This window comes from Carettochelys insculpta, chromosome 1 (genome assembly GCF_033958435.1).
Source record: "Carettochelys insculpta isolate YL-2023 chromosome 1, ASM3395843v1, whole genome shotgun sequence".
Classification (NCBI taxonomy): Eukaryota; Metazoa; Chordata; order Testudines; family Carettochelyidae; genus Carettochelys; species Carettochelys insculpta.
Genome location: NC_134137.1, coordinates 254,454,829 through 254,469,250, shown reverse-complemented (window position 1 = coordinate 254,469,250; position 14,422 = coordinate 254,454,829). Strand labels below are relative to the sequence as shown.

The 14,422-nt window shown below is 45.7% G+C and overlaps 1 protein-coding gene across 2 annotated transcripts in view; it reads right to left on the bottom strand.

Annotated features, from left to right (window-relative positions):
* LOC142007174 (solute carrier organic anion transporter family member 1C1-like) overlaps window positions 1-14,422 on the bottom strand; it is a 56,940-nt gene that overhangs the window by 19,261 nt on the left and 23,257 nt on the right. Inside the window, exons 5-8 of one of the 2 annotated variants that reach the window (XM_074983729.1) lie at window positions 12,662-12,792; window positions 11,396-11,542; window positions 1,271-1,369; window positions 356-583 (exon numbers count right to left, since the gene is read on the bottom strand). In XM_074983729.1, the coding sequence (XP_074839830.1) occupies window positions 356-583; window positions 1,271-1,369; window positions 11,396-11,542; window positions 12,662-12,792 (605 nt within the window). Of the gene's footprint in view, window positions 1-355; window positions 584-1,270; window positions 1,370-11,395; window positions 11,543-12,661; window positions 12,793-14,422 lie in introns of those variants that run through there. The other variant, XM_074983728.1, reaches the window with a different exon arrangement.

Here is a 14,422-nt window from a genome sequence, read left to right as displayed (position 1 = left end):
GATGTAACAATATGTCATGCTAATGAAATGGCTAACACATAGAGACATTAAATCAGGGACCTCCATGCCTAGAACTACAAGCTGTTACAGCTTTAGCTAAAGCTCCATAGTATGCGGGGGGGGGTTAGGTTCTACCACCACATATTCTCTGTGGAGTAGCACAAAGGGGGACCTGTAACATATTCTCACACGGGAGTTATCCCATCACTACATGGGATGCTGCTGCTGCTGATGTACTATTTGCATTGCAGTAACACCCAGGGACGCAGCTTGATTTCTGTACAAACACATAAGTAGCCCTGTATTTATAACTGAAGGACAGCAATGTGAAATAGGTCATACAATACACTGTTACCTTTTACTGCTTCTGAAAATTTGGGCTTAATGTTACAGTGATCCTCTTGGATAGTAACAGATGATTCACTCAGCTTCTTCAGATTTCTTTCTTCTCCTTCTTTTGGTATGGAATAAGGAAGGAACCAGAAAGGCAATGAAGACAGAAAACTAGCTATTCCACATATCAACAGTCCAAGCCACCAGGCACCAACCCAACGAATATCCTTTGGAGTTATAGTTACGCTCTCTGAAAAAAAAAGAGAGGGAGATTCCAAATTAAGCACTAAATTTTTGTTTCTTGATTATGTGAAATATAAAATATTAGAATATTATAATGTAAATGTATAGAAGAATGTTTGTATCATATATTTAAACATATAAGATTAGCCATATTATATAAGAGACTTGATAACTATTTTATTGGTGAATCATTCTCAAGCATCCAACATTAGGAAATACCAGTCACTTATACAGGGGCCACAATGTACCTCAGCATTCCTTGATGTCCCTTTCTTGCTGCAGGCTGCCATTGCAATGCTTTTCCAAGAAAATCCTTAAAAAATGCAAATTTCAGGACCCAAAACCCTACCTGGAATTAGAAATGGGCAAAGTGATTTAAATGATGGAAGGGAATTTTTGCCCAGGAATCTTTGCCCATTCCTTCACTTGGAGCAAAACTGGCCCTCTGGAAGTTCTAAATATTCAGTTAACACAGTCTTCCTGTTTTTTTTTATCTGTGCACATCACTGAATTTCCAGCTTCCCATCTAACATGCCAGCCAAACAATGATGTTAACTATCGAAATAGTAACGCCCATCAGAGAGCCCCCCTTTTCTAAGACAGCTTCCTCCAAAACAATTTCTGAACACTTACAGAATATCTGAGTCACTGATATTTCAGTAATATCATTCAATGAATTATCTCTGTGTCTTACCAAGGTCCACCACTCCAATGTCTACCCACAGATTAGCACAGAAAGATCCAAGCAGAAAGCCAAACATTGGCCCAAGCATTCCAAATGATCTTATGGCACCTTTAAGAAAAGGAAGATTTCATGATTTCAGTAATGTACTTAATGCAGAAAATATAAATATAAAAAATATAAATATGGAATACACATCTCATAGAACTGGAAAGTCATGAAGTCCAGTCCCCTACCCTCTTGAGAGGACCAAGCACCATAAGAACATAAGAATGGCCATACTGGGTCAGACCAAAGGTCCATCTAGCCCAGTATCCTGTCTGCCAACAGTAGCCAATGCCAGGTGCCCAAGAGGAGGTGAACTGAAGACAATGATCAAGCAATTTGTCTCCTGCCATCCATCTGCCACCTTCGACAAAAGGCTAGGCACCATACCTTACCCCTTGCTAATAGCCAGCTATGGACCTAACCTCCAAACATTTATCGAGCTCTTTTTTAAACTCTGTTAGAGTCCTGCCTTCACAGCGTCCTCTGGCAAGGAGTTCCACAGGTTGACTGTGTGCTGTGTGACAGCCCTGACAGATTTTATTTTTTTAAAATCTATTTGCCCCAGACTCCTAAATGGCTTCCTGAAAGATTGAATGCACAATGCTGGGTTTAGCAAGCCCACGGTCAAACCACTGAGTTATCGCTCTTCCTGAGATAGCTCAATAGTTACAGCATCAGCCTGCTAAACCCAGAGTTGTGAATTCAATCATTTAGGGAGCTGGGGTACAAGAAAAAAGAGTCAGAGATGGTGCTTGGTCCTACCAAGAATGCAGGGCACTGGACTTGATGACCTTCCAAGGTCCCTTCCACTTCTATGAGATGTGTATCTCCATGCATTGTGGCAGGAAAAAACAACCATTAGTCTGAAAAAATACAAATAGTGCATGAGAATTTCTAATGATAGTTCTTAAATAAATTTTTCTCTACGTTGTCAGGCTCCTATCCTGCCTGTTACACTATTCAGTAATATTCCTTCACCCACATGGAGCCCAACAGAAGTCATTGTGGCTTTGTGTGGGCTCATATGTATAGTATACCTGGCAAGATCAGAATCAAGTGACAATATGAGGGAAAAAGTATATTGAAAACGTGGTTTTAATCTATTTTTTTCTTTCAGCTTTAAGTGACTAGTTAACAGACATTATTAAGAAGCAGATAGTTTTACAAATATTTCAGGGATTGTGACTGTATTTACAAATGGAGATCACAAGCAATTTGGTGGGAAGTGTGACTTTCCCTGTCACATATACTCAAATAAGCCCTGAATTCAAGTTCAGGGAAGGCTATTTCCTTGCCTAAATTTAAACATGTGTTTACATGCTTTCTATATTCATAGCCATGGTGCGGTAATTAGTATCACACGAAAATAAGTAGAATTATAGATCTAGCCATGTATAGATAGAATACTCTGAAAATGTTAGCCAAAAGGCTAAATTATTATGCCTGTGTTTAAGTGTAATACATTGTAAAGAACGTCTAAAAAATACAAGTGAATGTGGGAAAGCACAAACCAACAAAAAGATATGTTAATATTTATTTATACAGCTCCGAAAGTGGGCTAGTAGAAAACAAGTAGACAATGGGGGAAACACTGGCTCTACACAAGTCAATGGGAGTTTTGCTGTTGATTTCACGCAAGGCCTTTGCTTATGACTAAACAGGCATCAAAACTGAAGGAGGGGGATGGGATGCAACAAGAAGCAAAGGAATGAACAGTAAAGTTTAGTACAAACTGATCAGGCCATACCACATTTTGTTGCAATTCAAATTTGTGAAATACAGAACAATTTGATTTGACCACACAGAATTTTAAAAAAGGGGGGGAAAAAGCTTCAAAAAGTAAATTCCGACGTGAGTGGCAGTGTTTCCCTTTCTTTTGTGTTGACCTGTGGCATTTTGAGTTGGAAGAAACAGCAAAATGGGGGTAAAATTGCCAAAAGCGCCTAGATTCAAGCAGATTTTATAATGCTCAGTGTTGCAATGCCAGCTCCTAGATGCCCTGCTGCCTCTGCTCAGAATTAGATGCTCGAGGTGCCCCTTGTAAAGAGAAAGGCATCTAAAAGAGGGATTATCTGAACCCAGCAAACTGGGTAGGAAGCTACCTAAATTAGCCAGGCGTGAAGGCAAAGGAAAGGTGCACAAGCTTAGAGTCCAGCTCCTGAAAGATATTTAAGGACCAAACCCCCACTGATCTGTGTGTGTCTCTTTCCACTCCAAGTTCTCAGCTGTCTCTCCTTGAGTGAATCCTCTCCTAGAGTTAGGCACCTAAGCAGATCAGCCCTTTCTCACTGAGAACAAGAGGGAGACTAATTCTACAGTAGCCCATAGCCTCTTGGGTGGGGCATTCCCCTGCAATGGGAGACATCAGTGTTCAAAACTAGTAGATGGAAACTGAAATCTGGGTCTCTCATGTCCTACCTAAGTACCCTGACTACTGAACATCCTGAAGACTTCTACCCATACAGCTGTCTATTGCAAGGGGCCCAAGTGTGCTCAAAGAACATCTCCAGGATTGGGCCCTGATGAGAATAAGACTGGGGAACACATAGTTTAAGAATCCTGCTCTGGGGCTGCCAGTGTATTCATATGTGCTATAGCTGTGGGGTGGGATCAGGAGTTAGGCAGCATTAGCCTGCTAGCAGGAGCGTAGGAGCCTACCAGCAACTGAGTGGTGTTTTTGAGAACGTTAGTGGCTCCTAAATGTTGGACTTAGGCACCTAAAGCAGCAGTTAAGCACCTAGGTGAATGCAAGTGACACTGGCACCTAAGTCCCATTAATTTTCAGTCAGACATGGTTGCCTAAATCAGTTAGGATCTTGAAAATTCAGATCCTGGAAGAGAGACTTTTGTTGTTTGCAACTGCAAGAAATCATCTTTTACTGAGTGACAGATGAAGCCAGTTATAATTAGGTTAACCATCCTTGAAATCTACATTGACATGCCTAATGCAATGTTCTTCCCTTCCATGGGGAGATTCTTCCATTCATTGTCTAATTTAAGCTCCTTGTTTACAGATCTCACTACAGTGATTGCTCAGCAAATGACCAATGGTTCTTGTAATGGAGCCTCCCACTATGTGTCCTTCATTCTTCACAGCATTACCTCAGTTCTTCCCCACTTTCCCTCAGTTCTCTTCACTGGAGAACCTGAAGTCACACAGTGGGGAATCAGGATGAAATGTTGAGTCAGTAACACAGCTCTCTGACTTCAGCGGAGCCAGATTTTACCCTTCACATTTATGTCAGTTTTACTAATCTGCAGTAAAACAGCACCCATCTAAAGTTCTGTGAACTGGTAATCTTCTAAAAATATACTAGTAAATCAACCCATTACCAGTGTATGTCTGCCAAAAATTGCACAGTAAAACGTTAATATAAAGCAAAGAGTCAGCCAGAATTTGAAATCAGCAACAATTTTCCATGTTTGTAGAGAAATTTATACCTTAGTTTCACATCTCCTGTGTTTTTTTAAATCTTTTAAAGCCTATATAGTGCCAGTCTGACTGCACCTGTAAATCAAGAGACAGTCCTCTGAAGTATTGTTACTCAGCAGTGTGCAATGGGTACAAGAAAATAAGTTAATTGGTGACATTTTCTTGTCACGCTAATCAAAAGCTTGTCTTCTTCACTAACAGAACTGGTCCCATAAAGGACATCACCTCATACACCTTGTCTCTCTATTAACTCTATTTTTGAACAGCTGTACCTGTAGCCAATAAATTATGCACACTTATGAGTCAATTCCTCAAGAGTTGAAATCAGTGCAACACCATCTGATACATATATTGTTTAAGAATTATCACATTTAAACAGTTTTAACACCTGATCCCATCTTGGCTATTGGTTTCAGTGGAAGCAGGATTAGATCCCCAATTCTATATAAAACCTTCATGTTGAATTTTCATTCTGCCCAGGATGTACAAGGAAGTGTGCCACACCTGATTAAAACTGCAAATAGCTCCTCTTGCAGAATGATAAATGTAATTGCTGGCTAAACTAATTAATTGTACACATGCCCAACTACAATTAAACTCAGCAATTCATAAGCATGTTGTTTGCTGAGGATTAATTGAAGGCTTTGTGCTTTGTAGAGCTATAAAGTGGACTGTAAACCAGAACAGCCAGCCCATCATATTAGAAAGGATTACATGGGAAGTATGACAAAGGAAACAGGACACAGCAAGCTATTCAGCTTCTGATTCCCTCTCCCTCACGATATCTACATACAGCTAGGTAATAATGGAAGAGATTCTTATACCTGAGTTATACTGATTAATACCTTATTCCACAAGAGCTCCTTGAAGACAATGGGCCTGTTTGGGCAATCAGATTCTACTCATTGCCCAAGCTGACACTAGAGAGTTTTGTTGACAAAACTTGCGAAGTGGCTACACGCAAAACTTATTTTGTCACCAAAACTCAGCCCTTTCCCCGACAGCGTTACGCCTCTCTGCGATGAGAAATAGTGCTTCTCTTGACAGATTACTGCTCCAGGGGGACTTTTGTCAACAGAGAAGTCCTCCATGGCATTGGCCAGCTGGACCCAGGATGCACCCTTTCTACCACAAATGAAGGCTCTGTGACCTACGCCTCCGGCCACCGTTAAAGGCACAGGGAGCCCAGGAAGACCCATAATAGCCAGCAGACAGTATGTAGTCGCCACAGGCTGCACACTGTCAGTAGGGACACCTCAGCAACTCAAACCAGAGCTGGTAGGATGGCACCATGGGCACAGATCCCCCTGAACCCCTAGGGGACCATCTGGAGGAGTTGCAGGGCCCATCTGAGGGCCAAAAAAAGCAGGCCTACTACTGGTCCAGCCCTGAACTTCAGGATCTCCTGACCCCTCTGCTAATTGGTGCATTGTGCCGGGATATGCCTACCATATTGCAGTCCTGATGGAGCACAGCCATCCCACCTGCACCCTGGAGCAGGTGCAGGCCAAGCTAAAGGAGCTCCACCAGGGCTATGTGCAGGCCCAGGATGTGAGGCAGAGGTTGGGAGCAGGGATGGCCAGCTGCCCCTATTTTGAGGACCTAAACTAGCTCCTAAGGCCAAAGATGGTGTGCCCAGCAGTGTGGCCCTCAGTACTGGGGAAGAGGCCCTCCACCTCAGCAGGAGCTGGAGCAGGTGGGAACCACCCTGGAGCCCCAGGATGCACTGTACTTGAACCCAGAGTCAAGCCTGGGGACCCTAGCAATTGCCCTGGACTTCAGCCCCACAAGTGGCATCACCAGACCTGTTCAGGGACCCATCTAGTGAGTACCCCATGGGCACACACCCCGGGGCAGATGGGGTGTGGGGGATGGGGTGCCATGACCTCACCAAGCCAGCTTGGGTGGGACCATATGCTGTGGGCCCAGCACATGCAACCAGGTGCATGGCCATGTGTCCTACCTGGAGTCAACAGACAGCCCCTGGGCACTGGCGCCAGTCTACTACCAGCCCCAGGAGGGGCCACATCAGCCCTGGGGGGGGTAGGGTGGATGCTTCTGCCATTGCTGAGCAGGGTCCAGCCATAGGAGCAACAGCCCAACCCTAGACACAACACCAAGGGGTGCACCCCAGGCACGCCCATGGGTGACAGGCAGCAGTGGACAGCGCCATGAACCAAATGTGTGTGGGGAGTTGGGGAGGGGGCTAGCAGGGCTGGTCTGCACCTCGCTTGCTTACTATACATGCGGGGACCCCTCAGAGCCTGGACACCCATTGGCCACTGGACTATCAGGTAAGGAGGTTGGGGGGGGCAGAGTGGTGGGCCTGGTCCATCGTAGCAGGGCCTGCCTTGCAGGGCACACATGCCTGTACTCCATGGACAACCCCATGCCACGTCTCGGGGGGCGAGGGCTGCTGCTGCTTGCAGTGGGTTGTGGGGGGGACTTGGCGGCTGTGGTGTATAAAGGACTCTCCTTACAGCTGCCCCATCGGCGGGCCGGGCCCAGCTGCCCACACACTGCCAGGGCCAAGCACTGGATAAACACATACACACGGCCTGCTGCACAATGGACACCACTGCCCTGCAGGCATACATGGCTGTCCTTCAGTGACAGAATGACCTGATGGAGCAGCTGGTGTGGGGTGAGGAGGCACGGCGGGCGTTTGAATGGAGGAGGGATGCATGGGAGTGACAGTGGCAAATGCAGTCCTGAGCCAAACTGATGGCCCACCAGGCTGCTGTCACAGCACGTGGCAGGGTTAGTCAGTCCAGCCATCCATGGCCACCATCCCCTCCCTCCACTGCCCTGCCCCGCCAGCCCTCCCAGCCTCCCCATCAGTACTTCCCCAGACAGTGCTTGACCTGGTGAGGTGGATCATGGCTGCAGTCATCCCACTGCTGTGCCCACCATGTCTGCCTCCCCATTCTCCAAGCACCCCTGCTTGCCCCAAGGTGCCCACCCCCGCCATCCTCCAAGCCCTCCCATCTGTGTATCTCCCCATCCTCACAGCCCCATCCCAGCCATGATGGAGACCCCAAACCTGTGGTGGGAGAGGAACCCATGGTTGGTATCAATCAGGGTCCTGCTCCACTGTGGGATTGCAACTTCCTGCACCCCATCCCTGGACTGAGCATCCCCTGTCCCAAGCCCGCCCACACACTGTTCATGTACATTGTAAATAGTTTCTACACCTACATTTATTTTGAATACATTATTTTGTCATGTTAAAGTTTAACACACCCGCGGCCCTCATTATTGTGGGGGGTCAGGGAGGGGTAGATGGGTGGGGGGGTTGTGATGGGGATGGGATGGGGCTGCTGGCCTGAGGACCCTGCAGAGAGTGCTCCAGGGAGGGTCATTGAGGGCTGTGGGTGAAGCCTCCCAGATCCATACCCCATCCCTGTGGGCTTGCTGGTCCGGGGCCATGCCCAGCTCTCTGTAGCCTGGGCTGGCATCAGCCCTGTACCCCAGGAGAAAGCCTTTTCCTTTCCCTCCACAATGCTGTGGAGGGCACAGCATTGCCCCCACAGCGTGGGCGACGTTCCACTCCTCCGCCCCTAGGTGGGTCAGTGGACGACTGGATTGAGCACTCTACTGGATTGTATGCCCAGTTGAAGCGGCTGTTAAAAAGGTCCTGCTTGGAGTCCAGGTGGCTGGTGTATGGCCCCACGAGCCAGGGAAGTAGGGGGCAGGCCACATCTCCCATGATGCACAATGACATGGGGACATCCCTGACTGCAAGCTCACAATGGAGGACGCAGGTCCTAGCCTCCATCCTCCAGCACAGGCTGGAGTTGTGGAAGACCCATGCATGGTGGGTCAAGCCCAACCACCTGACATCTATAAACCATCCCCTGTGGTTGACCAGGACCCGCACCAAAACTGAGCGATATCCGTTCCAGTTTTTGCCCCAAGCCACACTGTAGTCCAGGGCGTGGATGGGGATGTGGGTCCTGTCAATGGCCCCAAAGTAGTTGGGAAAGTCCAGGAGAGCGAAGCTGGACACAGCCACATCCACATCCCCAAGGCAGACGACCCCCGGAGCAGGGTGTCATTGATGGCCATCATGACCTGCACGTGGAGGAGACCAAACACACGTGAGGGACTGAGGGATGTAGGCCCTGGGTCCTGGGCAGATACCCTGCCCCATCTCAGCCCCCACATCCCCAGATCCCTTTGCGTCCCCTCAAAGGCTGCCCTTCCCTCAGCAGCAGATCTGTGTGAGGGTGGGATGGCACTGCCCCCCACCCCCATCCCCCACCCCATGCCCTGAGGCTGGACTTCCCCTCCTCCCCCCAGTGAGGACCCCACCCCATCCCCATCCCCCACCACATCCCTCACCCTGTGCCCTCAGGCTGGACTTCCCCTCCTTCCCCAGCCCGATGAGGCCTGCAGACCAAGAGCATCTTACCTGAGTAAGGATGGCCCTGGTAGTGCACCTGCTCACCCCAAATTGGTTCCTAATGAAGTGGTAGCTGTCCGGGTTGGTAAGCTTCCATAAGGCAATGGCCACCTGCTTTTCCACAGACATGGCAGATCACATACAGATGTCCTCCCTGTAGAGCATGGGAGCAAGCCAGCTGCAGACCTCAAGGAACATTTCCTTCTGCATTTGGAAGTTCTGGATCCATTGCTGGTCATCCTACTCAACCATGACAAGGTGGTCCCACCAGTCAGTGCTTTTGGTGTACTGCCACACCTGCCTGATGATCCAGTTGGGTCATCGGGGGGGGTGCCCCTACAGCATCAGGGTCAGGCCCCCTGATGGCAGGGTGGGGCATGGGCCACCATAAAAGGTGGGCAACGGGTGCAGCAATGATGGGGAGCAGCTCCTGCACTCTGCCTGGGTCCAGGGCATGGCTGGGGGATGATCTGGCTTCAAGGGTAGGTGCACATCATGGGGGTCCCCCTTGGGTTGCATGTGCTCCTGCACAGGCTAAGCTGTCCCTCGTGGGAGTTGTAAGGCCTCTTGTGTGCTGGGAATGGTTGTTGGGGGGGCAGGCTTTAAGGGCGTGCTTGGCCAGGACTCCCAGAAGGGCTTGCCAGCCATGCGACCCCCTTTGCAGGCTTCCAGGACCCGTTCCGTTGAAAAAGTGGCCAGGACATCTGGCCACTCTCTGGCAACAGAGTAGACCACTTTTTTAATTTGCTTTTGTGTGTGGCTGCAATCTGTCAACAGAAGTTTTGCCAAAAATATCTTCCAACTCTGTTGACAGATCACTCTAGTGTAGATGTAGGCATAGAGGCTAGCCATCCCCCAGAGCACTTACACTCTAATTAGAGATGCCAGATACAGGAGGGAAAGCAGAAGTGTGAGCACACCAAGGTGACATTACTTGACCAAGGCCCCACACACACATTCATGGTCAAAATTCATCAATACACTTGAATGAAATTTTTGTCCGTTATAAGGTGATACTTATTAAACACTAATATAGATAAGTTTTCCTCAGATATGCAGAAGAGGTCTGAAAAGAAATTAAAGGAAAAGATATGAAACTTGTTGGCTCAGAAATGTTGAGCATTGAACATTTCAGGATTTCCACATCAAAAAATGTGTTTCAGTTTATTGACCTAAAAGAAAATATTTCGTTTCAGGTCAACTAATATTACTCTCTTGGTCTATCAAAGCTGCCAGACTGCCTCATGGGCATTGTAATCACTGGGGGCCATGTGCTCCTACACGTCCCTGACAAATCCTGGTCCTTTCCTTTGTCTAAATGCCAATAGTGGGACTTTCGGAAATTGGAAATTTTTTAACCAGCCCAATCATGAATATCCTTTTCAATGGAAGTAGAGAATTAGTGGGTTTTTTTACGGCTCTATTCTGAAAATTCCACAGCTTTCTGTCTACATCTTTCTTCATCCTCAAGTGAAACCTGTTGAATGGCTTTAGATGAATTATAATCTATTAAATACTTTCTGAGATTAATATATTATAGTGAAATTTCCACAGCCAGTCTATGTGCCACCAATTTTATTCTGGGCAACTGCTTAGCCATATATCAATTGCACAGATTATGGGTGTGGTATAGTAGTTAAAAGATACTAAACTGTTATTGGTTTTGGACAATTGGGAGTTTTTCTCCCCTAATCAGTAAGTAATCCCGCTTCCTAAGAAAGTCTCATTAGAAGCGATTGAAAATGACATCCTAGAGGCTGGCTGAATATGTCCTTGGCTGATACAGGTGACATTATACCAGTTACACGAGGTGCAAAAGTCAAATTGCCAACTGCAAACTTTCTGAAAGTATTTTTTTTAAATGTTAGAGATATTATTTAAGTCAGTTATCTGAGGAAGGGTGGTTAGGAAGAGTCTGTTCTCCAAAGCAGTGACAATCTGTGGGTCTAGTGCTGCACATAACTCTTCATGGCCCTCCTGTAACGCTTTTGGGTTACGTCTCTGACTCTGCTCCAGTTCTTTAGCCAACAAACATTCATAGTGCAGAAGACCTTGAGGGAGAGGAAAAGGGGCTGTTTGCAACCCTAGTCCAAAGCGAAGACCGGAACTTACCCAGAATTCCACTCTTACCTTTGTAAGGTGAGGAAAGGATGAAGACTATTGCCAACTGAGCACTTGCACTGGTCTAGTTTTCATGCAGAAATGTTTAAAAGATTGCTTTGGGCATTGATACTGTGCATTAGCTTATTACCTATGTAGAACGCTGAGTTTTCTTCTTTGGCAAAATCATCAACGTATGAAATCCCCAGTGGCATAATGGGTGCTTCACCGATTCCATGCAAAAGGTTTCCCATGAGTACAAAAATCCACAGATGGGAGCTTGCTCTTTTTTCACAACCTGTAAGCAATAAACATTTACAATTTTGGAGATAGAGCTTTCAAGTGAACTTATTTGCAACAGAATTGAAATGGTGACTTTTGAACAATGGGGGGAAAAAACACCCATAGTAGATTTAATTGCTCTTTTCTTCACAATCTACTATAACTTTTAGGCCTATTTTGTAGCCAGCCATTCAAGAGAAAATCTTGTGTATTCTGATGCAATATCATAACATTTTGACGTGATTCACTAATATCATGAAAACATCATTAGATTGCAATGGGAGGACATTTTGGTAGCCACAAAATATTTGGGTGGAGCAGTAACCTTGTGAGGAAGATGCCCCAGTAACGAGCCTGATTGTGCAGTGCTTACTCACACAGGTGAGCATTTACTCAGAAGTCTTGCTGAAGTCCCGGGACTTAAGTATATGTTTAGCTTTAAGCACCTGCTTAAGTGCTTTGCTTCATGAGAACAGTGGGTATATTTTCTTTGGATATTCTGCCTCATGCGTTAGTGGAATTACAGAAAGTTGAATATGTATGAAAATAACAGGAGATTCTAATCTGGATAATAGAGTGATACCCTTAGCAGAAGTGGCCCATCAGGGCTCAAAATGTGACCCGTGAGATATCTTGTTTTCTGTTGCCCACATGCAGAGTTGCCAGATTACACTGATTTCCATCCACACAGTTTTTTTTTCCCTACTGGCAGTAGTGAAGTGACAAACGTGCTGATCACACACAACAGTGACTGGGGGAGCAGTGAGCTCCCTCTGCATCCAAGCCAAGTGCTGCTACAGTTCGAGTGACACACCCCACACATTCCAGGTACTCAAGAACAGAGAGCAAAACTAACCTATCCTGGGAAGCCATCTTGGTTACAACAATCTTGTAGATGGAGGGCCCCTCATGCGACCCACTCACTAGCCTAGATTTCCCATCATTAACTTAGTGCTTTCTATTGTCACCCCAATATACATCCATGCCTTCCATTATATCTGGAGGATTGCATGAGGGGGTGTGATTGGAGAACATGCATCCCCTTAGTGATTTTAATATTATACTTTCCAATAAAAAGATGACATATAAAATGAAGGCAACCAAGAAGGATTCTAATTACAGAGCTTTTGCTTACCAGAATTTTTCAATTTTCTATTCATTTCCACAGCATCTGAAGTTGAATGATGTGAAGATAATGCTAAAGAGCATGCTGATAAACTTATAGAAGAGTTGTCCTCTGTAAGTGGTATTCTTTCATAATCATAACTGAAAAATAATGGTGTAAGAGGTAGCTGACATATGAAAGACTCGTCTTTTACAAAAATCGTACATAAACTTGATGCTAATGGAATTACTTTGTCGAGTACATGAACACTAAATTGACAGACAAATAATTGTGGTTTGTGTGAGTCATAGCTTAGAGCTTCCTCGAAACGAATTGATAGTGGTTGATGCTTAACTTCAGTGCCAGGAAAGATAATGGAGCAGGTAATTAAAGAAAGCATCTGCAAGCACTTGGAAGGTGGTAAGGTAATAGGAAACAGCCAGCATGGATTTGTAAAGAATAAATCTTGTCAAACTAATCTGATAGCTTTCTTTGATAGGATAACAAGCCTTGTGGATAGGGGAGAAGCGGTAGATGTGGTCTACCTAGACTTTAGTAAAGCATTTGATACGGTCTCTCATGATATTCTTATAAAAAAAACTAGGCAAATACAATTTAGATGAGGCTACTATAAGGTGGGTGCATAACTGGCTGGATAACCGTACCCAGAGAGTAGTTCTTAATGGTTCTCAGTCCTGCTGGAAAAGTATAAAAAGTGGGGTTCCGCAGGGGTCTGTGTTAGGACTGGTTCTGTTCAATGTTTTCATCAATGGTTTAGATATTGGCATAGAAAGTACACTTATTAAGTTTGCAGATGATACCAAGTTGGGAGGGGTTGTGACTACTTTGGAGGATAGGGTCATAATTCAAAATGATCTGGATAAATTGGAGAAGTGGTCTAAAGTAAACAGGATGAAGTTTAATAAGGACAAACGCAAAGTGCTCCACTTAGGAAGGAACAATCAGTTTCACACATGCAGAATGGGGAGAGACTGTCTGGGAACGACTACAGCAGAAAGGGATCTAGGTATTATAGTGGACCACAAGCTAAATATGAGTCAACAGTGTGATGCTGTTGCAAAAAAAGCAAACATGATCCTGGGATGCATTAACAGGTGTGTTGTGAACAAGACACGAGAAGTCATTTTTCTGCTCTACTCTGCGCTGGTTAGGCCTCAGCTGGAGTATTGTGTCCAGTTCTGGGCACCGCAGTTCAAAAAAGATGTGGAGAAACTAGAGAGGGTCCAGAGAAGAGCGACAAGAATGATTAAAGGTCTAGAGAATGTGACCTATGAAAAAAGGTTGAAACAATTGGGCTTGTTTAGTTTGGAAAAGAGAAGATTGAGGGGAGACATGATAGTGGTTTTCAGGTATCTAAAAGGGAGTCATAAGGAGGAAGGAGAAAACTTGTTCTTCTTGGCCTCTGAGGATAGAACAAGAGGCAATGGGCTTAAACTGCAGCAAGGGAGGTTTAGGTTGGACATTAGGAAAAAGTTCCTAACTGTCAGGGCGGTCAAACAGTGGAATAAATTGCCAAGGGAGGTTGTGGAATCTCCATCGCTGGAGATATTTAAGAACAGGTTAGATAGATGTCTGTCAGGGATGGTTTAGACAGTACTTGGTCCTGCCATTGGGGCAGGGGGCTGGACTCGATGGCCTCTCGAGGTCCCTTCCAGTCCTAGTGTTCTATGATTCTATAATTCTATATAGGACTGTAATGATGCCACTTGGATAAGAGAGCTGTGAATGATTGAACATCCCTTAAGCTAACGCTGATCACAGGAATTTCAA